Source organism: Delphinus delphis, chromosome 10 (assembly GCF_949987515.2).
Source record: "Delphinus delphis chromosome 10, mDelDel1.2, whole genome shotgun sequence".
NCBI classification, from domain to species: domain Eukaryota; kingdom Metazoa; phylum Chordata; class Mammalia; order Artiodactyla; family Delphinidae; genus Delphinus; species Delphinus delphis.
The window spans coordinates 86,262,377-86,289,077 of record NC_082692.2 but is presented as its reverse complement, the minus strand read 5'-3'; the positions used below and the strand labels follow the sequence as shown (position 1 = coordinate 86,289,077).

General features: G+C 40.9%; 1 protein-coding gene across 1 annotated transcript in view; it reads right to left on the bottom strand.

Annotated features, from left to right (window-relative positions):
• The window catches only part of PPP4R2 (protein phosphatase 4 regulatory subunit 2), a 154,261-nt gene that overhangs the window by 113,032 nt on the left and 14,528 nt on the right, over positions 1-26,701 (bottom strand). The window contains exons 2-3 of the mRNA XM_060022919.1: positions 20,147-20,339; positions 12,697-12,828 (exon numbers count right to left, since the gene is read on the bottom strand). Of these exons, the coding sequence (XP_059878902.1) occupies positions 12,697-12,828; positions 20,147-20,339 (325 nt within the window). The remainder of the gene's footprint in view (positions 1-12,696; positions 12,829-20,146; positions 20,340-26,701) is intronic.

Below are 26,701 nucleotides of genomic sequence, written 5' to 3'. Positions count from 1 at the left end.
TCTTCTTTGGAGAAATGTCTGTTTAGGTCTTCCACCCATTTTTGGATTGAGTTGTTTGTTTTTTTTGATACTGAGCTGCATGAGCTGCTTGTAAATTTTGGAGATTAATCCTTTGTCAGTTGCTTTGTTTGCAAATATTTTCTCCCATTCTGAGGGTTGTCTTTTCGTCTTGTTTATGGTTTCCTTTGCTATGCAAAAGCTTTTAAGTTTCATTAGATCCCATTTGTTTATTTCTGTTTTTATTTCCATTTCTCTAGGAGGTGGGTCAAAAAGGATCTTGCTGTGATGTATGTCATACAGTGTTCTCCCTATGTTTTCCTCTAAGAGTTTGATAGTGTCTGGCCTTACATTTAGGTCATTAATCCATTTTGAGTTTATTTTTGTGTATGGTGTTAGGGAGTGTTCAAATTTCATTCTTTTACATGTAGCTGTCCAGTTTTCCCAGCACCACTTATTGAAGAGGCTGTCTTTTCTCCATTGTTAATCTACTTTCTATCTCTATAAATAGATTTGCCTACTTAGGAGATTTCATATAAATAAGATCATAGAATATATGTCCTTTTTTGAATGGCTCCTTTCACTTTGCGTAGTGTTTTCAAAGCACACCCAGTGTTGTAGCTTGTATCAGTACTTCATTCCTATTTACAGCAACATACTACTCCATTGTATGAATATACTACATTTTATTCATCCAGTCAACAGTTGATGGATGTTTGGGTTGCTTCCATCTTTTATCTTTTGGCTCTTATGAATCATGCTGCTATGAATATTTGTGTACATGTATTTTCATTTCTCTCCATTATCTAGGAGTAGACTTGCTGGGTCATATGGTAACTCTATGTTTAATCTTTTGGGGAAGTGGCAGACTGTTTTCCAAAGCAGCCACACCATTTTACATTCCTACGAGTAGTGCATGAGGGTTCCAATTTTTCCACATCCTTGCTAACACTTGTTACTATGTCTTTTTGTTTAAAGCCATCCTAGTAGTGTGAAGTGGCATCTCAATGCATTTTTAAAAAATTAATTAACTTACTTTTTAATTTATTTTTGGCTGCGTTGGGTCTTCGTTGCTGCGCATGGGTTTTCTCTAGTTGCGGCGAGCAGGGCTACTTTTTGTTGCGGTGCGCGGGCTTCTCACCGCGGTGGCTTCTCTTGTTGCGGAGCACGGGTTCTAGGCGTGTGGGCTTCAGTAGTTGTGGCACGCGGGCTCAGTAGTTTTGGCTCATGGGCTTTAGAGAGCAGGCTCAGTAGTTGTGGCTCGCGGGCTTAGTTGCTCCGTGGCATGTGGGGTCTTCCCGGACCAGGGCTTGAACCCGTGTCCCCTGCATTGGCAGGCGGACTCTCAACCACTGCGCCACCAGGGAAGCCCCTCAATGTGGTTTTGATTGCATTTCCCTGATGACTAATGATATTGAGCATCTTTTCGCACGTGTATTGCCCATTTTTGAATCTTCTTTGGAGACCTGTCTATTCAGATCCGTTGCCCATTTTTAGTTGGGTCATTTGTCTTTGATTACTGAGTTGTAAGAGTTCTTTGTATATTCTAGAGAAAAGTACTTTATCAGATATATGATATGCGAATATTTTCTCCTATTTTGTAGATATCTTTTTGCTTTCTTGATGGTGCTCTCTGAAGCACAAAAGTTTTCAGTTTTGATGTAGTCCAAGTTATCTAGTTTTTCTTTTGTTGCTTGTGCTTTTGGTATCACATCTAAGAAACCACTGTCTAATCCAAGGTCTTGAAGATTTACTCCTATATTTTCTTCTAAGACTTTTATAGTTTCAGCTCTTATATTAGGTCTTTGATCCATTTGAATTAAATTTTACGTATAGTATAAGGTACAGAATATAACTTCATTCTTTTGAATGTGGATATCCAGTTCTTCCAACACCATCTGTTGAAAAGATTACTCTTTCCCCAACTGAATTGCCTGGGAACCTTCGTCTAAAATAAATGGACTGTGAATATGAGGGTTTATTTCTGGACTCTCAAATCTCTTCCACTGATCTATGCCTCTACCTTTATGCCAGTACTACACTGGCATAGTTACTGTACTTTTGTTGTAAATTTTGAAATCAGGAAGTGAGAGTCTTCCAAGGTTGTTTTTCTTTTTCAAGATTGTTTTGGATATCTTGGGTGTCTTGAATTTTAAAAAAAAACTTTATATATATATATATTTAGCAGTTTTAGGTTCACAACAAAATTGAGAGGAAGGTACAGAGATATCCCATACATGCCCTGCCTCCACACAAGCATAGGCTCCCCTATTATCAACGTCACTCACCAGAGTGGTATATTTGTTACTAGGGATGAACAGATAGTGACTCATCATAATCACCCAAAGTCCATAGTTTACATTAGGGTTCACTCTTGGTGTTATAGCTTTTATGGGTTTGGACAAAGGTGTAATGACATATATTCATCATTATAATATCATACAGCATATTATCACTGCCTTAAAAATCCTCTGAGCACCACATATTCATCCATTCCGCCTCTCCAAACCCCAGGCAAACACTTTTTACTGTCTCCATAGGTTTGCCTTTTCCACAATGTCATATAGTTGGAATCATATAGTATTTGGCCTTTTCAAATTGGCTTCTTTCACTTAGTAACATGCATTTAAGATTCCTCCGTGACTTTTTATGGTTTGCTAGCTCATTTCATTTTAGCACTGAATCATATTCCACTGTCTGCGTGCACCACAGTTTATCCATTTACCTCATGAGGGATATCTTGGTTGCTTCCAAGTTTTTACAATTATAAATAAAGCTGCTATAAAGATCCAAGTGCAGGTAGACATAAGTTTTCAGCTCCTTTGGGTAAATACCAGTGAGCACTACTGCTGGGTCATATGGTAAGCATAGACTTAGTTTTGTTAGAAACTGCCACACTGTCTTCCAAAGAGGCTGTACCATTTTGCATTCCCACCAGCAATGTATGACAATGCCTGTTGGTCCACATACTTGATAGCATTTGGTGTTGTCAGTATTCCAGATTTGGGTCATTCTGATAAGTATGCAGTGGTATCTCACTGTTGTTTTACTTTGTATTTCTCTGATGACATATGATGCAGAGCACATTTTCATATACTTATTTGCCACCTGTTTATCTTCTTTGATGAGGCGTCTGTTAAGGTCTTTCACCCATTTTAAAATCAGGTTATTTCTACTCCTGTTGTTGAGTTTTAAGACTTCTTTGTGTACTTTAGGTAACAGTCCTTTATCAGGTGTGTCTTTTGCAAATATTTTGACCCAGTCTGTAGCTTGTCTTCTCATTCTCTTGATATTGTCTTTCACAGAGCAGAAGTTTTGAATTATAATGAAGTCTAGTTTATCAATTTTTTCCTTCATGGATTGTGTCCTTACTGTTGTCAAAAAGACATCACCATACCCAAGGTCATTTAGGTTTTCTCCTATGCTATCTTGTAAGAGTTTTATAGTTTCGCATTTTACATTTACATGATCCATTTTGAGTTAATTTTTGTAGTGTGTAAGGTGTGTGTCTATATTCATTATTTTGTATGTGGTCGTCCAGTTGTTCCAGCACCATTTGTTGAAGAGACTATCTTTGCTCTATTGTATTGCCTTTGCGCCTTTGTCAAAGATCAATTGACTATATTTATGGGGGTCTATTTCTGGACTCTCTATCCTGTTCCATTGATCTATTTAAGGTTCTATTTCTATGAACTGGTATAACATCTTTCTTAAATGTTTGGTAGAATTCACCAGCAAACCCATTTGGGCATGGTGCTTTCTATTCGGAAGGTTATTAATTATTGATTCAATTTCTTTAATAGATATAGGCCTATTAAGAACATCTGTTTCCTCTTGGGTGAGTTTTGACAGATTGCGTCTTTCAAGGAATTGGTCCATTTCATTTAGGTTATGAAGTTTGTGGTCATAAGAGTTGTTCATAGTATTTTTTAAATTGTACTTTTAATGTCCATTAGAAAGAATCTGTAGTAATGCCCCTTTTTCATTTCTGATATGAGTAATTTGTGTCATTTCTTTTATTTATAACTTCGCTAGAGGCTTATTGACTTCAAAGATCCTTGAATTTCCATATAAATTTTCGGATTAGCTTGTCAGTTTCTGCAAGTTTACTGAGGCTTTTATATGGCCTAACATATGGTCTATCCTGGAGAACGCTCCATATGCACTCAGATGGATGTGTGTTCTGCTGGTATTGGGTGGACTGTTCTACAGATGTCTGTTGGTCCAGCTGGTTTATAATGTTGTTCAAGTCTTCTATTCTCTTGTCGATGTTCTGACTACTGCTTAATCCATTATTGAACGTGAGGCACTGAAATCTCCTACTCTTACTGGTGGATTATCTATTTCTCCCTCTAATTCTGTCAGCTTTTGCTTCAAGTATTTTGGGGGCTCTGTTGTTAGGTGCATGAATGTTTACAACCGTTATATTTTCTTTGTGGACTAACACATTCATCATTATAAAATGTTTCTGGTTTTCTCTAATAATGTTACATATTATATTCGATTTTATCTGATACTAGTATAGCCACTACAGCTTTCTTGTGGTTGCTGTTTGATTGACATATCTTTTTCCATCCTTTTGCTTCCAACCTATTTGTATTTTGAATCTAAGGTGTGTCTCCTGTAAACAGCACACAGTTGGATTGTATTCTTTACCATCTATCTCTGGCAATTTCTTTCTTTTGATTGGAATTTTACCCATTCTTATTTAATGTTATTATAGATACAGTTGAGCTTATGTCTGCTATTTTAATTTTGTTTTCAATATCGCATGTCTTTTTTATTCCTGTAGTCTTCTTTTAACTGCTTTCTTCTGCACTGAGTATTTTCTAACATAGCATTTTAATACATTTTTTCACCATATTTTTTGAGATATTTCCTTGGCGGTTGCCCTAGAGATTAACATATATATCTTATCAGAATACACTTCAGATTTATACTAACTTCATTCCAGTGAGATATACAAATGTTAGTCATATATAATTCTATTCCCTCTTCTCCATTTTATGACATTGTTGTACATATTATGTCTATACTGTTACAAACCCAGTAGTATAATTGCTACTTCTTACAATTTTATGCGTTTAAAGAAGCTGAGAGAGGAAGAAGAGCAAGTATATACTTATGGAGTTCGTTATATTAACTTTTTCATATGCCATTTTAAATTTTCTTCATTTGTTCCTGTGGATTCAAGTTACTATCTGGTGTCATTTTCTTATTCCATACAATTTTTCCTCCATTCCAACCTCCTCTGTGCTATTTTATATATATATATATATATATATATATATATATTTATTTATATTCATATTTATATATTTATATTACATTTCTATGGTACAGGCTCAACACGTGATTATTATATACATAATGTTTTATACAATTGTTTTTAAAATCAATCCAGAGAATAAAGGGTAAAAAATACTCACTTATATTGTCTTTTGCATTAATGCCTTTATTGGTGCTCTTTTTTTTTTTTTTTTTATTGTGAGTTTTGAATCACTGCCTGGAGTCACTTGCTTTCAGCCTGAAGAACTTCCTTTATTCTTGTGGTTCTGCTGTAAATGAATTATCTCAGATTTTGTTTATCTGGGAGCGACTTTATTTCACCTTCATTTTAAAAATCATTTTGCTGGATATAAGGTTTTTGGTTGACAGTTCCCCCTACTTTTTGGCACTTCAGATAATGTTATCTCATAGCCTTATGGCATGCACAGTTTCTAATGAGAAGTCAGCAAATAATCTCATTGGAGTTCCCTTACACGTGACAAGTTACCTTTCTCTTGCCGCTTATAAGATTTTGTCTTTGCCTTTCAGGACTTTTACTATGATTTATCTGTGTGTGGATCTCTTTGAGTTTAACTTACTTGGAGTTAGTTGATTTCTGATGTGTAGATTGCTTTTCATCAAATTTGCAAGTTTTCAACCATTATTTCTTCAAAAAAATTTTTTTTCTCTATTCCTTTCTCTCTCTCCTCTCCTTCTGGTGCTCATACATGTCCTGGTGGATCTGATGGTGTTTCACATCTCTGAGTCTCTGTTCAATTTTATTTGTTATTTTTCTCTGTTCTTCAGATTGTATAATCTTTATTGGTTATCTTCAAGTTTACTGATTCTTTCTCCTTTAAGTTCAAATCAATAGTGAGCCCCTCTAATGATTTTTTTCACTTCAGTTATTTCACCTTTCAACTCCACAACTTCCATGTGGCTCTTTTTTAAAAAAAAATCATTTAAATTTCTTTATTGATAGTCTCAATTTTATGAAACATTGTCATCACATCTTACTTTACTTCTTTAAGCACAGGTTCCTTTTGGTGCCTGAATATATTTACAATGACTGTTTTGAAGTCTTTTCCTACTAAATCTGACAGCTGGGTCCTCTCACCAGGCAGCTTCTGCTGCCTGCATTTTCCCCTGTGAATGAATCACACTTTCCTGTTTATTTGCCTGCCTCATATTTTTTTGTTGAAAAAAAGTTAGAGCATATTTTTAGCATGTTAATATATTTTAGCATGATAATGCATTTTAGGATGTTTTAGCAATTCTGGATAACTCTCCCCTGCCCACCTCACGCCCCAACTCAACATACAGGGCTTGTTCATGTTGTTTGCTTGTTTATTTGTCTAGTATCTTGACTGGGCTATTTCAGTGAAGTCCACTTTATCCACTGTGTGAAACCTATGATGTTTTTCCTCAGTGGGTGCAGCCTTTTGCATGTCCACAGTCACCCAGGATGACAGTGGTTTTATCAGAGCTCTCTCTGATGGACTCTTCTTCTAATCATCCTCTTAGGCTGTGCATCTCTGTGTTGGTATTACACCCAGCTATTAGCCTTCACTGACTGCCAGCTGATTGCTCTACTGTTTTTGACAATGGCCTGAGCACAAGTTGATCCTGCAGTATGATCCATTAAATTCTGGCCCATTTGCAGGGATAGTTTTTGTTTTTTGTTTGTTTTTTTTTTTGCGGTACGCGGGCTTCTCACTGCTGTGGCCTCTCCCGTTGCGGAGCACAGGCTCTGGATGCACAGGCTCAGCGGCCATGGCTCACGGGCCCAGCCGCTCCGCGGCATGTGGGATCTTCCCGGACCAGGGCACGAACCCGCGTCCCCTGCATCGGCAGGCAGACTCTCACCCACTGCGCCACCAGGGAGGGAAGCCCTCCTCTACGGTTTTTGACAACGGCCTGAGCACAAGTTGATCCTGCAGTATGATCCATTAAATTCTGGCCCATTTGCAGGGATAGTTTTTGAAGTTGGTATTTAAACTTTGTTCTGACACCAGGAGGGCACTTTTTATTTGTCTCTTTCCCTGGTTCTCCTTTGTAAACTAGCTAGCCCATCGTTTAGCTTGTTGCTCTCATGAAGCTTTCTCTTAATGAACAGAGCCTCTGAACCCCTGGACATACTTACCTGAAATTTAAGCTCTGTAAGATATAGCTGGTAGAGAGGAGAAATGCTGATGACCTGCCCCTCCCAAGGAAATACCATAGCCCTCAACTGGGAGCTGGGAGGATCCCTGTGTTCTTGACTGAATTGTCTAGAGTTGGGTTTCCACCACGCAGAGCTAGAAGGGGAGAGGGAGGGAGTGGGTCATGATTCAAGTGTCACAGACTCTTGCTCTTCCTTATTAAGTTTTAGTAGATTTTCTTGAGTAAGAAATCTGTTTCTTAATGTGCTTAGGTCCTTAGGACAATTTCCAAAGACTCTAGATAGTTGTTTTAAAAACAATGTTCACAGTTATGCTTGTTTCACTGGGGAACAGTTTCCAGAGCTCTCATGCCACCATTTCAGATGTCACCACCCTGACAGGCTCTTGTTCTGCTGCAGTAGCTAAGCTTTAGAATTTGTCTCTCAGGCTGCTTCAAGCAGTCATCATTCTCACAGAGTGAGCCCTGCAAGGGACGGGGAGAGAGACAGACACAGCCCTGGTGACATTATAGGAGCCTTGGGATCTAGCTGTGCTTGAGATGAGCCCTCTGATCTGGACTCCACGGTCAGATAAGTGAATAAATTGCCTTCTTTGCTTAGCTAGTTGCAATGGAGTTCCTCTCACATGTAACCAAGAGTTGTAACTAATACCCTGAATGTCAAACTTTTAATAATGTGTGAGTAAACGATAAGTACTGTGGAAAGCTTGTTCAACAAAATTAGTATCTAGGGTCATTTTCATGTGATATTTAGGTAGTTAATCTCATCCTGATAATTTATGGCCTCTGAGTGCTTGAAGAAATAGATAGACATCATTTATGATGATTCTAACTGATGTTCCTCTTAATAAGCATTTTTAATACGTTCCTATTCGCCTGTCAATATTTGTTGCTACCCAAAGCGTTGTTTCCAAGGAAGTCTCAATGTTAATTGCTAATTCTGAGGTATAATATTAATAATAACACAGAAGCCTAACTTTAATTATAAAAAGGTCTAATATGTCAGGTAAACCTCTCTTTTCCATCGGTCTATGGCAAACTTATTAGAACATTTCTGGTAAGCATACAGTTTTCCAAATATTTGAACCAGATAAAGACCTCTTTAACAAATTAGAAGTCGAAAGAGGGAAGATTTATGTTGTTGCCCTTGATGTGATATAGAAAATCTAGGTAATTAAGATTTTTGCTGATTTGGGATATTTCTACTTTGACATATTAAAGCATGGGACAAGTTTGTTGGAAACATAAGAGTTAGAAATTCTCAGGATGTATTTATAGTTCAAGACTGTGAGCAATTTTATCCAATCTCTCTTGATAATATTCTTCCCTAACTCCTTCCTTGAATGTGGATACTTATGACAAGTTTTATGAGCAAAGGCATCAGACATTATTATAATCCTGGAACTTACTAAACTTGGTTAAAAAAGTCCTCCTCTGGAGGATGACTGGAAAGTGCCTTAACCTACCTCATATTACCATGTTTGGTACCGCTTGCCAATAAAGTCTCTGTAGATTCTGCAATCCAGTGATCTCTTGTCATATTTTAAATATCTCTAGGATCTCCAGAGGAGCACATTATTGAGAAGACAGGTCTTTATAATCAAACAGGCACAGTGTGTAACAAAATGTAGAGACCTATTATGCAATCTCACCAATTCCTATTAAATGAGGAAAAGGTGATGTGAATTCACAAAACTCAATTATTCTTATAGAATAAAGGCTTTTGGCCTTCACTAAGGAAAAAAGGGAAAAGTCCTCCAAGGTCAGTTTTAATTGACAGGTTTGATTTATTTGTGATTGGCATATTGTTTTAAATACTTTGAGCTTCTGAATTACTTGAAAGCAGAATGCAGTCTAGGGAGCTTAATCAAGTCATCTGCTGTTTACTTTGCACTAATAATGGTCCTTAGATCCACCATTCACAGAAATAGAAAAGTAAGCATCCACTGATTTAGGACTTCATAAATCTTGAATTGGTGGGATCTGAATTCCACTAATTGTACTTGAGAATCTAACAGTCTTGAGTTGCAAAGACACATGCTCTGATTAGTAAAATCTTACCTGAGAAAGGGTTTCATCTACAGGTTTGTGGTAGATGACACTCCCTCAGAAAAGAGGTAAGGGTTTCCCTGGTGCTGCAGTGGTTAAGAATCCGCCTGCCGATGCAGGGGACGCGGGTTCGAGCCCTAGTCCGGGAAGATCCCACATGCCGTGGAGCAACTAAGCCCGTGCGCCACAACTACTGAAGCCCGTGCACCTAGAGCCCCTGCTCCGCAGCAAGAAAAGTCACCGCAATGAGAAGCCTGCATACTGCAACGAAGAGTAGCCCCTGCTCCCCGCAACTAGAGAAAGCCCGCGCAGCAGCAGACTCAACGCAGCCAAAAACAAAAATTAAAAATAAAAAAAATTTAAAAATTTTTAAAAAGAAAGAAAAGAGGTAAGACTGTGATTCTCAGTCAACCGACTAACCAGGGCTAGAATGTTTGCATTTTATTTTATTTTATTTATTTGGTTGCACCGGGTCTTAGTTGCAGCTCGGGGACTCCTTAGTTGTGGCATGTGAACTCTTAGTTGCGGCATGCATGTGGGATCTAGTTCCCTGACCAGGGATCAGATCTGGGCCCCCTGCGTTGGGAGCACGGAGTTTTCACCACTGTGCCCCCAGGGAAGTCCCTGCATTTTAGAATCTCCATCTCCTCTGCAGTGTCTCGGCAGCACACGGATCTGGTTTTACAGAGACGAATTTCAAGGAAAACATCACCTAAACTTTATTTCAAATTACCCTGAGGATCAATATATCTCACTGATGTCCAGAAACTCGATGTTTATAATCTTCTGTTATGATATACAACTCAGGGAAGGTAAATGTCCTGTCAACTGCAATCTGTCTTTATTATTTTTAAGGAGGGCTAATTTCCATTATCAAAAGCAGATAAGGAATGCCAGCACTCATTTGTCATTCAAAATGGAATAGACTTGTTTAGCTGGGAATGAATGAAAACCATCATGTGGTGGGTCTGTTTTTTTAGTAGTGGCAATCAAGTCACAATTCAAGGTCAGGGAAGATTCAGATGTGTTCTACTGGGTTGCTACTATTTTTTTGCATACGTTGGGGAGACAATTTTCCAAAAATAACTTGGGATTTCTAATATTTTTTCCCCTAAAACAGAGATAAGAAGCAGAAGCCTGAGATTTTCTCTCGTCTTCTCAAATAGTAGTTACTTTTCATTTCACCAATCTGGAGATGTTGGTTCTGATTTGGGGAAGTCTTTTCTTACTCCCATTTTAATGCAATGAATCCCACCTCACAACCTGTATAAAAGGCTGTGGCATGTGAAAAATAAGTCATTTAGTAGTGAGTGGGCTTGTGCAGCAAATCAGCAGCAAGAGTACAGCCAGGCCTTGTTTTTTTCACAGGTTCTGCACAGGAAATGCTAAAACTGCTATTTGCCATTTGGGATTTCAGACCAACAGATGGTAAGACCTCCCTGTGTGGGTGTTTCCCAGGCACCTCGAAATCAAAATATGACCCAAATTAAACTCATCTTCTGCCTTACAAATAATGGTCTTTCTTTAGCCTTTTCCATCTCTGAATAGCACTGCCATCCATCTTGTAGGCTGAACTATAAGAAATTGCCTGTTTTGAAGGTCATAAGTAGCTGAATACTGGCAATTTCAAACAGATCAACCTTCATAGCTGTTCAGGTCAGACACCTGGGTGAGACCTTTATCACCTCCTCTTCCCTTCAACTCCCACAGCCAGCCAGTCATGGGGACTGGTAATTCTATTCCTCAGGCACGGTCTGCATCCATCTCTAAGGCAACTGCCATGGCCGAAGTCAGTATTAATTGGCCTCAGCAATTCCACTGTCCACACTGCAATGAACTGGTGAGTCCTCTGTATTACCCAAGTCAGATCATCTCACTTTCGTGCTAAGAATTGTTCAATGGCGTCTCACTGCCCTTAACGCAAAGACCAGACACTCCAACATGGCTTACAGAGCCTGTAAGCTCCAGCCCCCGCCGACCTCTTCTATCGTACCGTGCTCTATCTTCTGGTTACTGGACCTTCTATCTTCTCAAACGTGTTCCTGTCCACTTTTGCAGTAGGGCCCCTTTGTACCTACTATTCCATTTGCCTGGAACTCTTTTCTCTCATTACCCACCCCAGGCCCTAGTCTCTCAGTGACCCCCTACTACTCCTTCTTTCACGTCTCAGCATAAAAGCCATTCCTCGAGAGAACCTTCTAGACATCCCCCAGACCAGAGTGGAACCCCATGTTACATACATCCATGAGACTCTGTTCTCCACCTCAGCATGGATCACATTTCTAATTACCTGTTCAATGCCTTGCTAGACTCAAACTCCAAGGAGGCAAGACCAATAGATAACTAATAAGGACCTACTGTGTAGCACAGGGAACTCTACTCAATATTCTATAATGACGTACATGGGAAAAGAAACTAAAAAAAAAGTGGATATATGTATATGTATAACTGACTCACTTTGCTGTACAGTGGAAAGTAACACAACATTGTAAATCAACTCTACTCCAATAAAAAAAAAAAAGACCACAACTGTCTTGCTCACCACCGTATCGCCATCACTAAGCCAGGGCTTCGCACCTAATGGGCGCTCAATAAGTGTTTACTGAAGGCATGACCTTCACAAATGTCAAGGTTACACTTCACAATTCAAAGCTGCCATCTTTGTTCAGTGATATTCTCAGTTTTGGAATATCTTCGGTGATTTTTCTATTTAGAATTTTAAAGGAGGAAACAAAAACATTCAATGTGAAAATTCAAAATGGAAAAGGTGAACCAGAACTCTGGACCTTCTCTGAATTATCCCCTAGCATAGCTACATCTAGAAATAGTTATTATTATAAGAGAAATAATAATAATCTAGAATAACACTTATTGAGCACCAACTATGTGCCAAGCTTATGGAGGAAAGTGAGGCTTAGAGAAGTTAAGAGGTTTAGTGAGGTCCACACAGTTAGTAACTGGTGCCTCCATAGTCACAAAGACCCATAATCCAAGACATGCTTGGGATGCTCTCAGTCCCTCAATCTTTGGGAAAGACAATTTCTCAACCACAGGGACCCTCTCTCTACACCCTGAAGACTCAGAGCATCAACTACCGAAACCAAGAGGAACATATTTTCCACTGTAATTAAAATGTCTCTAAACACACCCTAGTTAATTCCATGATGTTTCCAAGAGCAATTCTCTCCCAAGCAGCATCTTATTAAAAGCAGGTGTTCCTACCGGAAGAAAGAGTCTCTGGGCAGCACACGGTTTGAATAATTTCTTCCATTCCTGAGGGTTTCCAACCGAAAATGTGATGGGGTAGATTCTGTACTCAAACTTCTTTGTATATGAGTCTGGCCACTGTCGTAGCTGAAAAACATGGAAGGTCAGGGGAGGGTGATTAGACCCCAGAAATATGAAAAACACCTAAATCTTCTGCATGGCCAGGTGGAAATTATTCAGGTAGCATACGAAGAAAGTCTAATTTTATCACCACAATTTATGCTCACTGAATAAAAAGACCATTGCTATGATTTTAAAAAATAACACCCAGAGTTGGCAAGGATGATGGGAAACTGGCACCTAAACTGCAAGGGTAAATTTAAACAAACTTCCAGTATGGCAATTTAGAGACTAGTAACAGCAAATCCCAAGACAGACGCACAAGGACTTTCACCGAAACATAGTTTGTAATAAAAACAAACAAACAGGCAAAAAAACCTTGTTCAATACTCAATGCTCAACGATAAGGAATCGGGAAGACGCATTACGATGGAACTACGCGGTGGACTAATGTACAGTTAAAGTAGATCTATATGTGCTGTCATGAGAAAATGGTTACAATATGTAGTTAGGTTTTAGTAAAAGCAAAGTACAATACGAAATGTATAATATGGTTCTATCTTACAGGGAAAAATATATGCATACGCTTACACGTAGAGAAAAATCTGAACAGATATGCGCCTAATTGTTAAACGTGGGTACCTGTGGAGGAGGTGGTGGTGGTTTCATTTTCTAAGTTTATATTTCTGTGTTCTTTAAGACTTTTATGGACAGTGTATATTACTTTGTCTGCATAAATTAATTTTATAATAAAATTATTTTAATTTATAGACTTTATTTTTCAGAGCAGTTTTATGGTTACAGAATTGAGCAGGAAGTACAGAGACAGTTCCCATATACCCTCTCTCCTTCCCCTCCCACCCCCCAGTTTCCCCATCATTGACATCTTGCATTAATGTGGTACGTTTGTTACAACCGATGAACCAATATCAATACATTGTTAAGAACCAATATCAATACATAGTTTACATTAGGGTTCATTCTTTGTGTTGTGTAATTTTACAGGTTTTGACAAATGCGTGATGTTCTGTGTCTACCATTATAGTATCATACAGCATAGTTCCACTACCCTAAAAATCCCCTCTGTTCCATCTACTCATCCCTCCTCCCTCCTTTTCATCTCTGAACTACTGGCAACCACTGATCTTTTTACTGTCTCTCAGTTTTGTCTTTTCCAGAATGTGATATGGTTGGAATCACACAGCATACAGTCTTTTCAGATTGGCTTTTCTCCTTGGCAATATGCATTTAAAGTTCCTCCATGTCTTTCTGTAGCCTCACAGCTTATTTTTTTTATCACTGACCAATATTCCATCGTATAAACATATCACAGTTTGCTTGCCTATTCATCTATTGAAGGACATCTTGGCTGCTTCCAGTTTGGGGTGACTAGGAATAAAGCTGCTCTAAACATTCATGTGCAGGTTTCTGTGTGGACAGTTTATCAGTTCATTTGGGTAAATACCAAGGAGTGCGATTACCAGATTGTATGGTCAGCCTACATTTAACTTTCTAAGAAGCTGCCAAACCATCTTCCCAAGTGGCTGTACCATTTTGCATTCCCACCAGCAATGAGTGAGAGCTCCTGTCGTTCCACATCCGCTTCAGCATCTGGTGTTATCAGTGTTATGGATTTTAGCAATTCTAATGGTATGTAGCTGTATCTCATCATTTTAATTTGCAATTCCTTAATGACATGTGATCTTGAGCATCCTTTTCATATGCTTATTTGCATATGTATCTGTGTATCTTCTTAATTCTTTTTAGTTAATGCCTTCCCAGTGCCACAGTAACTCCACTTCTGAGAATTTATCCTATGGAAAAATTCCAAAAGTACATACACACTTATTACAAGGTTGTTTACTGTAGCATTGTTTGTAACAGTGAAAAATAGGAAACAAGGTAAATAAGAAATTGGTGAAATAAGCTCTGGGATAGGCTTACACAACAGAATACTATGCAGCTACTAGTGACAATGTTGCAGAAAAAGGTCAGCAAAACATGGTAGTGGAAGAGCCAAACCCAGCCTGCTACAAATAGCACACAAGCCAAGAATGGGTTAAACATTTTAAAATAGTTGAAAAAAATAAAAACAAGAGGACTTCCCTGGTGGCGCAGTGGTTGAGAGTCAGCCTGCCGATGCAGGGGACACGGGTTCGTGCCCCGGTCCGGGAAGATCCCACATGCCGCGGAGCGGCTGGGCCCATGAGCCATGGCCGCTGGGCCTACGTGTCCGGAGCCTGTGCTCCGCAACGGGAGAGGCCGCGACAGTGAGAGGCCCGCGTACCGCAAAAAAAATAAAAATAAAAACAAGAGTAACACTTTGTGACATGTGAAAATCACATGAAATTTGAATGTCACTGTCCATAAATACAAGTTTTGTTGGAACACAGCCATACCCATTTGTTTAGGTATATCTATGGCTGCTTTTATAAGGAATAGAGGTGAGTAGCTGTGAGACCAGACAGCCTGCAAAACCTAAAATAGTTACTACCTGGTCTTTCACAGAAAAAGTTGGTCAACCCCTATTTTAGAAGAAATTCAGTAATATAAGTAACAGTGATAGAAAATATAGAATATAATTCCATTTCTAATGTTGATATGACAAGAAATGTAAATAAATACACAAAAATTGTTCTCCTCAGCATTAATATGATGGTTGATTTTTTTCATTTCTGATTTTATAACTTTTTTTTGATAGTTTACATTTTTACTCTCTGTCCACTAATATAACTTTTTTTTTACAGTGTACATGTATTGCTTATATAGTCGCATAAAAGTTTTTGAAAAACCACACCATTGGGAACACTTTAAATTTGCAATTTTGAGATGGATATTTGGGAGAGAAATCTTCAGGCATAAACACCCAACACAAGTACACGAACACATCAGAACTGACACTGGGCATGAACATTCAGTGCAACAGTACCAACCAATCAGAACAGACACTGGGCACAAATACTCAGGACAACTGTGCCACTGCACAACAGCCCAAAATCATCCCTGGAAGGAGAACGGGAAGGTCCCATAGTCTACTGATTTCCTTGACTCTTTGATCTTTAGCATCCTATCTTCTAGAAGGGTTTATCCACCTTTGCCGATCCATGTCTTTTAAGTGGAATATTCAGTCCATTTATATTTGTTCCTATGTCTATATTTGAATAGTATACTGACTCCAGCCACTAGAAATTCCTGTTGACACCTCTTCCTATGTCAGAGCTACACACACACACACACACACACGATGTCAATGCCCCATGGGGCCCCACCTATCACCAGAACGGATTGGTGGCCATCCCTGCTTCTGTGTCGCACTATTTCCTGATTCTGAGTCTGGGGCAGGAGCACAAATTAACCAAACTTAAATCATATATTTGATCCTGAACTGTCTAGAGAAGCTACGAAATCAACCAGCTGGCATTTTCAGCTTTTATACTGGGAGATGACAAAAATAAATGAAACTTTCAAATATTAAATACCAACAACGTAGACAGTAAATACCACCAGACAGTGTACTTAAGCAGCTTTAAAAAAATTTCTACTTAAGTATAACAGAACTCGTCCACAATGCCGTTTCCAGAGGGATAATGATGGCAATTAGCATTTTGTTTTGTTTTGTTTTGACCCTGAGGTATGTGGCCCTGAGCATCTCCGGAAGTTATCCCAAGACACTCTGGATATTCCCACAATGCCTCAGTGTTGAAACTGACAACCTTCAGAAGGATGGTATAACCTGCGCCTCCACACCAGCATCTCATGTGGCTGAGCAGAAACCAACTGCTGCTGATCTATAGCTTCAGGGCTAACACAGTGCCCAACCCAGGGAGATGTTCCAAGGCATCTTTGTGGAATGAGAGAATAAATAGGTTATCTGATTCAGCCTCACAATTACACTCTGCAATAAGAAGAGCAAGAATCGTTGGTCCCTTTTGTATGTCTGTTATAGATTTTTGCTTGATACAGATGAAGAAATTGAGACTGAGAAACGTTCTGTGACTTACGGAAGAGCCAATATTTAACATCTAAACTTGCACCATGATCCCAGCATGGAAAAGAAAGGGGTGACTCCATATGCCCTGCGGTGATGTGAACACCCTATTATAATCTCCTTTGCCAATGGAGCGTCACTGGTCTAACAAAGAACCGAGGAAATAAGCCATCAGAGGGATAAAGTCAGCAGGGCAACGTAAAACGTGGCTCCACTCCACAAGTATCTGCAATATTTCCCCATACTTTAGCTCCTAATTTATAATGTCCCAGGTACTATGGCTCATAACAAATTACCCCAAAACTTAGTAGTATAAAATGACCATTTATTATGCTCAGATATCCAAGGATCAGGAATTCAGACAAGGCACAGAAGGGACGGCTTGAGTCCGCTCCACAATGTCTGGGGCCTCAGCTAGAAGGCTTGGAGGCTGGGGGCTTGAATCGTCTGAAGGCTCGTTCTCACATGTCCGGTGGTGGAGGTCAATTACCGACTGGGGACCTCAGCTCCTCTCTGTGTGGGCGAGTTTGGACTTCCTCACTGCATGGTGGCCAGGTTCCAGGGCCAGGCATCCCCAGACAGAGCCAGGCACAAGCTGTATGCTTTCAATGATCTAGCTTCAGGACATTTGGCATACTCTATTTTATATACACATACGTATTATGTAGGTAGACGTATCTGTATTAGCCCTTGCCTTATAATAAATTACCCCAAAAGCTAGTAGCTTAAAACCACAAATGTTCATTAACTCATATCATTTTTTAGGGTCAGGGATCTGTGAATTGGGTTGTTCCAGCTCAGGACCTCTCATGAGGGTGAGTCATGTGAAGGCTGGATGGGGCTAGAGGTCCTGTCTCCAAGCTCAAGCACACAAGTGTCGGCAAGAGGCCTTCATTCCTTAACACACGGGCCTCTGCAAGGGCTGCTCTGACATAAAAGCTGACCTCCAAGAGAGAAAGAGTGCAACCAAGATGGAAGGTGCAGTGCCTTATTAAACCTAATCTCAAAAGTGACATAGCATCACTTCTTCCCCATGCTACTGGTCCCACAGGCCAGGCCTGGGACAGTGCAGGAGGGAAATATACAAAGGAAATATACAGGAGGCCCTTTGGAAAACACAATCTGTTACACATCTATAGTTACACATACACATCTTCCTTCTCTTGCCTTTTTTAAGTCCAAGCCTGTATTCTGTTCTGCTCTGTCCTCATGCCCCAACTTCTAGCATGCAGTAGGTACTCAATAAATACTTGTCCAATGGATATTGTACATGACCTGACTAGTGTTGACCCATAGCCACTTTTCCTCCATTCCTTCATGTAGGATACCTCTCAGCCCCCTTGGAGTTGGGTGGGCCTTGTGACCAACTGCTTCTGGACAGTTAAATAGGAGCAGAAATGTCACTGTCGAGTTGAGGGAGTGAAAAGCACAGTGGGGATCCGATAGTCCCAATCTTTCCTTTAGTGGCATCTCAAGAACTGCAGAGGCCAAATGTTCCAGCAGGTGCAGCTACGTGCATGAATGGTCTCTGTCAACTGTGGTCCCAGGCTGAGGGGCCCGTGTGGACAGGGACACTGCTGTGCCTGCATGAGACATGCAGCAGGCATGTGGAAAGTCTCTGAGCTTTCTGGAAGCTGTCACTGCAGCCTGAGGTAGCCTATCAAGATTATCGATAAGCATCTCTTGTATCACTTCTGCTGGTCCCAAGCTACAAAGGGGGAAACCGAAGTCCAAAAAGCCCACAAGACTTGCCGGAGATCACACAGCAAGAGTGGAGCTAAATTTTGAATTCAAGATTTCCATCTACTAGTTTGGGAGGTAGTAGGATATAGTGGTTAAGTTCGTGGAGGTCTGAGTCAGTAACCTTGAACTGACACCTGATGAGCTACTCACTAAGACTCTCTGAGTCTCAATGATCTCAGCTAGTAAAATAGGGACATGGTTATTACCATCTTCAAAGGATTCTTGTGAGGATTAAGTAAAAGTAAATCATAAGTCATAAGCCCTTGATAAAGCCTATTTTATTATTAAAATTATTATTACTACTATTATTGTTATTATTATTAATTATAATTCCCCTTACACCACAGAGAAGCTACCTATGTGTGTTTCAATGTTTTTCTTTGCCCCTTTCACTGACTCAGACCTTCCTCAAGCCATTTTCCAATCAATTTCAAAGCCCCAAGACTGTTCTGCCCTGACTTCTCTTGGTGAGGATGTCGAGGTGATTTTTTTTCTGGAGAAAACATAACACGTTTTCTAGCTTTCTGTTATTAGTCTTTCTCTGCCCAACAGGCTGCTTTGGCCTTTCTCATCAGCATGGCTACCCCAGTAGCAGGATGCAGCCTGGTGACACAAGTCGGTAGATACAAAACAAAAGAGCTTCTCTCTCTGCCAGCGCACAAGAACTCACTGCAAGAGAAGCCTCTCCAGGAAAACAAAGTTCAGTGTGCTGACGCACACGTACCAAGCCCCGGGAGAAGAGGCATTTCCAAAGCTCTCCTGGACTGGGAGGAAACTGTTACTTATTCCTCAGTACAGGAAGAGTCAAATCAATGATGACCCAGCCACATAATAAAAGACTGTGTCGTCAGCAAAAAGGGATGAGGTGAGAATCTATGAGTCCTCACCTGGAACGATGTTGATGCTATGGCTTTAAGTGAGGAAACGCAAGTTCCAGAATAATACACAGAGAGTGATTTGGATTTTGTAAAAGAAATATGTTTTGATAAATAAATATAATAAATAAGTATATTATATATTTATATATATAAAATAAAAGAATACGTGCATGTGCATGTGTTATACATATATGTGTTTATACTTATACAAATATATGTGTATACACACAAACATACACAATCACACAGATGCGTAAACACACACACACCTGCATATGAAAAAAAATATGGGAGAATCACTCACAAGTGTTGACTCTGACAGTTTCTTGTGTGCGAAAGAACCGTAGCAAGGACTTCTGCCTTTTTAATTTATAACATCTATACTGTTGGAATTTATTTTGATGAGCGTATATTATTTGTCATTCAAAAAACACACATACATAGATAAAAATTAGCTACGTGACTCCCACTAAGAACAATGTCATTAACACCAAGAGGGATGGAGCCCTGGGTCAAGTGCTTTAAGCACATCATCTCATTTAATCCTCACCACGTCTCTCTACAGGGTGTGTAATTATCCCTATATTATAGATGAGAACAGTAAGGCTCGGAGTCAAGGGTTCATGGGCGCACAGCTGGGTATGCAGCAAAATAATTAGGAAACAGGATATGCCTTTCCCGCAATGCAGTCTGTCTGCACTCAGTAAACAGCGTGCCACAACTCCTGCACATTCACCTGCTTGTCAAACTCGGACTTCAGAGATTCTTCGGTGAAGATGTGAAATCGCATCTTCCTGTGGCTGAAGAGCACGGCCGATTTGAGCATGACCAGCGTCTCCTCCAGCCGATTGCCACAGGCCACCACGGCCAGGTGGATCCAGAGCTCGGGGGGCAGCACAGCTTGGAAACTCCTGAGTTCTCCAGGCCTCCTAGAAAGAAGAAAAACAGGTGAACCCTGTTATTAAACTCATAAAAGAAAAAAAAAACAGCTAGTGAAGGGTTGGAACGTTTCAAAACATGAACAGGCACAATCTGTTATATTTTATAAAATGATAAGCATTTTGACAATTCTTCCTGCTTAGGGAAAAATACCGTTTATTCCCATATTTATCCTGGCAATAGCAGGATGAGTCACTGTTTGGACTGCTATAGGTGTCTGAGGCTTTTTCCGCCAGCATTCAGCTGTCTAGTGCCTGCTGGCTGCCTACTGGCCCATGTTTGGAAATGGTATTGCTAAACTCTGACAGCTGACACAGGGCTGTGGAGCTCCCACTCACATGGGCCATGGAAATTAGATTTGAACGCAACTTGGACAAGAGGAAGGTGGGCGGTGGCTTTCCCATGTGAAACGAGCAACATGATACTCCCATGATCTGGATGGTTTTAGCTTGCAGTGGAATGCATGACCACCGGACCATAGGAAAATCATGCACACCCGGGAAGTGAGCAAAGAAAACAACGCATGGGCCTCCATTCCATCTTGGGAGAGTCTTAAAGAAACAGGTGTTAATCCTAAATGTCTCGCTCAAGACTGTGGAGCTGGTAGGTACGAAATTCAGTTTCCAGTGTGAAATGCATATTAACGAGAAGCAGACAGGAGAGGGGGCAGGTTAAGCTGAAAATTACCAAGGTATCAAATATCCAGTCAACAGCTGAGAGGGGAATAGGGTCCAAGAAGTCCAGAATCATCATCCAGCTATTTCCTCGTAATAAAACATTTGTTCCAGACGAGGAGACACAGCCAAGCCTCAAACACACCACTGAGAAACATTTGCAGGCAAGCTGGAAGAAGCTGGCCTGGAAAAGGTGCCCTGAGACAAATGAAACTAATTTACTTGCACAAAAGATCTGGAGACCAGGGGAACTTGGACGTGGAATGCTACCTTCCTTCCAAAAACTTCAAGTTCAATCAGCGTGCTGCTCCATTATTCACTGCTTGGTCGAATAAAGGCAGCCTTGCTCCAGATTTCTTTCACCAAGAGGAAAGTTGAAGATGTGGGTGGAGGACTTTTGATAGCTTTCCAGTTTGATTACTTAAGAGCACGCTGAATAGAAGCACAGCCTGCTGGCTTAGTTAAGCTCAGATTCGGGGAGTCACTGAGATTCTAGTTATTTCGGGGATCGGAGGAAAAGACAAGTAGGGCTGTCCTACATATCTCCTGAAATTGTCCACGTCTCTCCATGCCCCTGCTGCTACCTGAGGAGATCACCAACTTCCCTCACCTGATCGCTGTGACAGCCCCCTAGATGGTCCACCTGTCTCCAGTCTGATCCTTAACCCCTATCCTATGATTTCTTCTTGTGGGTGCCAGAGTGACGTTCTTCTAAAAATGCACAAAGGATCGTGTTACTCCCTTGATAAAAATCATGTAAGGCTCCCGACTGCCTTCAAGGTCAAGTCCAAACTGCTGACTGCGGCTCCTACTTATATCTCTTGTAACTGCCTCTAGCACCCTCCGCCTGCATGGGCAGCCATGCAAAATCACGGTCACACTTATATTGCAGCTCTCCAGCTCACTCCTAGTCATGAGACCATGCCGGGTTGCCTTCGGGCCTTGGCACATACACTGTCTCTCAGAAATGCTCTGCTCTCTCTACCTTGCTAACTGCAGCCCATTTATTAGCCCACAAATCTATACTGAGTGCCTACTATGTGCCAGACACCGTTCTAGGTGCCAGGAAGACAGTAGCGAACAAACCAGACCAAGATGCCTGCGCTTGCAGAAGTTACATTCTACAGGTGGTAGGAAAAAGACAAAGAAAGAATAATGGTCAAAGCAAACAATAACTAAGTAACTTATATAGAAAGTTATCCAGTGGTAAGTGCTAGGAGGAAATAGATAACAGAGCCAGGAGGGATACAGGAGTGGCTGATGGGCTGGAATATATTATACAGTGCAAAGTTAGGGGCGTCCTCACTGAGCAAGTGAGATCCGACGACTGCCTGACGGTGGGGAAGGCAAGAGGGAGTCATGTGCTTTTCTGGGTGAGGAAGATTCCAGGCAGAGGGGACAGTCAGAGCAAAGACACTAAATCAGGAGCATGCCTGGTGAACTCAAGAACCCTTGCCTTCAGGATTCAGACGTCTTCTCTCCCTCAGCTTCATGGATGGGTTTTCATACCTGCTATTAAAGCCAACTCCCAACCAATGTATGTAAAGGGATGGGAAGGATGCGTCACAGATAATGCTAAAATCACAGTCAATTAACAAAAAAGACAGTCAAAATACCAGCCAAAGTATGCTACAAAAGAGATTAAATGCAAACTCACTTGCTTAAAGTTATGTTCAATATTTAAAAACACAGGTATCCAAAGGTACTAAAATGATAAATACAATAGCTTAGATGTCTTAAATACGAACCATTACCCCACCCCCAAATAGAACCACTCGGCCTAGTTTAGCTTTACACCTTGGGCTTTTACATAAATTAAAAGTTTTAACCTCAGTAATCAGGGAAATACTAATTCAAACAATAAAGAGATTCCACGTTATTTTCGCACTGGCAAAACATAAAAAATAAAAGTTGGACCATACACGTCTCAGAGTGGATATGGAGGTGGGGGACAGCTCAGAGGCCGCTAGCGGCAGTGTAAGTTGACCCAAACACTTTGGAAAGCCTTTTGGCAACATCTATCAGGAGTGAAGATATATATATATATATATGTATATATATATATACGCCCTCACTCTTCTGGTTCTACCCTTACATATGTGACCTGAAGAAACTCTTGCACGTTTGCACAGGACCCACACAAGAATGCTCACAGCAGCCCTGTGTATAATAGTGAAAAGCTGGAAAAAACTCTTCTGTCTACGCACAGGAGAATCATGAATATATTTGACAAGTTTAAGTGGAATACTACACAGCAGAGAAAACGAACAACTCAGAAAGTCACGTGTCAACATAAGGATCAAGAGGAGAAACAGCAATTTGTAGCAGGATAGTGATAGAATGAGACCGTTTCGATGAAGCTTGAAAACCAGCAAAACAGCACTGCGTGCCGTTCACAGACATATGGAGCAAAAGTCATCATGCATGAGGATGACAAACATCAAAGGCAAGGCAGTGGTTATTTCCAGGGACTTAAGTTTTTATTTCTTAAGATGAGTGCAGGGTTCACAGAAATTCATGATGTAATTGTCTGTTTTATTCGTATGCCCAAACTATTTGACATATACTTTGTTTTTCTTTTTGATTAAAAAAGCTTGCACCTCCCTGCAGCACAGCAGGCCACTTCTTTTCTTTGCAGGCTTCAGTGATACAGGACTGCACGGTACACAGAGCAGGGGCTGGGGCCTGCAATCTTTTTTGGTGTCTGGTGACAGGTACTAAAAAAGACAAATAAAAGCCTCTCCTGGTGGCAGTTCAAGTATCAGCGGCTGGGGTTTAACGAGACCTTTGCTGCCCCTACTGTGTTACCTCTCACGTTACATTAAAAATCCTGGGCTTCAGGTAATAAGCGTCTGTGCTGTGTGGTCACACGGAATAATCAAGTTTAAGGGTGCTGAAATGGTGTGCCTTTCACGAGATCTTACCAACAGCACACTCAGCCCCTCTCAAATGTCACCTGAAGGCTCTGCAAGGATCCAGGGAAGTCCAGTCTGTGAACCTAGGACTTCTTAACCCCTTAAGTCACCAGGTGTTGGTGGCAAATGGGAGATGGGGAACTGTACTTCCCCTGCTCTGACTGGTGGTTAACTATGTTCTTATTTACACTTTATAAAAGAAGACTGGAGTGGACATTTGCTGTCCAGGACTTTTAAAGACCTGTTGCTGAGGCTGGAGCTGATGGCAGGCACCTTGGCCACCACACTGGTGGAGCCTGGAAGGCAGTCAGCAGAGTAGAATGCAGAGCTACAAGATGGTGGGTCAGATCTCGGGTGACATTACTTGAGCACCTGAATCCAGGTGCACTGACCCTAACCCTGGAAGTTCATTGATCAAGCCAATAAATTCTCCTCTACTTAAGTCAGTTTGAAACAAACTTACAACTTAGCAATCAAAAGTGTCTTAAGGGCTTCCCTGGTGGCGCAGTGGATGAGCGTCCGCCTGCCGATGCAGGGGACACGGGTTCGTGCCCCGGTCCTGGAAGATCCCACATGCCGCGGAGCGGCTGGGCCCGTGAGCCATGGCCGCTGAGCCTGTGCGTCCGGAGCCTGTGCTCCGCAACGGGAGAGGCCACAACAGTGAGAGGCCCGCGTAGCGCAAAAAAAAAAAAAAAAAGGTGTCTTAACGTAGGTCTTAAAAATAGGTTTCCAATCACCTTGGACTCACTCCGCCTCTCTCATATTCTCACCGGGAGTCATCCTTGAAATGCTCCATGAATCCACTCCCTCTCTGTAGCTCACTACTAGGACCTCGATCAAATCTCCATCACTCTACCAGTTTCATAGGTGGAGGAGACACCAGATACCATGTCGCACAGCGGATTCCCGTCCCGGCTGCATATCATCATCACGGGAGGTGTTTGTTAGTATTGAAACCCCATCTCACAGAGATTCTGATTCCGTGGGCCTGGGGTGAGGCCCCAGAGTTCGCACATAAACACACTTGAACTACAACCACTTGCAGTTCATCTCCAGCCAGGAACTCATCATCTGAGCTGACCTCTCACCTCTCCTCTGTCTCCCAAACGCTTCCCCGAGCCCTCAGGAACGCCCATTCTATCCTCTGCCTTTTCTCACGGTCTCCTCTTCACCTCTTGCCTTAATGAAAACATGCTGCCTTGTGAGGACGCCACCTCCCCGGCAGACCCCTCGAGTGGCAGCTGTTCTTCCTGCCCTGTCCTAGGGGCCTCAGGGCAGGAGGAGGGGCTGTTTTTCTCCTTGCTTCTCACTGCCGAGCCCAGACGCGGACCATGTCTCCATGGCGAAGTCCGTGGACGCGGCTATTTCCACCTTCCGTGTTGCCGTCATCTCTCAGCTGCCGGTTTACTTCCCCTCATTCACTGTGTTGAGCTTCTTGCCCACAGTGTTTCTCCTCACCCCCGTTCCTCAATATTCTTCGGGGCTTCATCTGCTCTTTAGAAGATGGTTCCCGATCCTTCAGTTTTGTGAGCAGAACACCCTGCACCTTTTCCTTCTTACTACCTGAAGCACCTAGTGCTGGGCTCATATCCTGGACCTTCACACAAACTGTTCCACCTGGAATGTTCTTCCCTAGCTCTTTGCAAAGCTGCCTCCTTCTCTTTTGGACAGTAGAATGGCCTCCCCTGACACCTCATTGAAGGAGCACCGTCCCTTTTACTTTCCATCATGGTCTTTGTTTATTTCATTCCAAAAATGCAGCTGGTGATTATATATTCTTTCATTGTAATTTATAGCAAGTACACAATATTATTTACAGTCAATATAAGACAGTGTATCAATAAATTAAAAATATCTTTAGAAAAAAGACTGGAATAAAACACAATGCTCATTTTCAATTTAAAAAATGTGAAACGTGTTGAAATAGTAAAGTTGGTACATGAAAAAACTTCTTGCCCCATAAAAAATGGGTTTTTTTGCATGTTACATTCTGGTCTTTACTCTATTGAATACATATTTTTACAGCTGCAGTAATGCTGTACATAACAATTTTATATCCTACTTTTTTCATCTGCTTCTTTTATTTTTCTTGTTACTTTTTAAGTCTTCACGACCATCATTTTATTCTATCCAGCTAAAACACCATATGGCTTATCATCATTTCCTTTGTGTTGTTGTTTCCAATTGTTCTCAGTTATATATATTAAAAAATCTTGCACTAAGCACGGGTGGGCCAATACATTTCTTTCTTTCTTTGCATTATTTCCTTTCACTACATTCCGTGGAATGGATTTACTGGGTTTAATAGCTATTATCCTAGCAAGAATGTAGTAATTTTGACAGTTTCTCGAATTTACCCACGAGTTCTTGGAAAACACCAGACCGTAAGAAGCAAAAACAAAAAAAATGTAATAAACATTAGCCCAGCCACCTCTGAACTCCTTGTATGAGGTAACCGTGTAGCTGACTGCTGAAACAAGTTGAAACACAGTTGCGTATGGCATCAGTGCCTCCAAATTCCTTGTGTTCTGAAGCGGTGATGCTTAGGTTGCAGTTATCATTTAGACACTGCATCAAATAACATTGAGTCACACAGTGAGAAGTTATTCCATTTTCAGTTCTTTTTCAACAATGGCAATAAGAGAGTCTCAGTTGGTGCTAATATGTCTTGAACACCTTTCTTTTTCTCTTTTTTAATATTTATTTATTTTGGGCTGTGCTGGCTCTTAGTTGCAGCATGCGGGATCTTTAGTTGTGGTATGC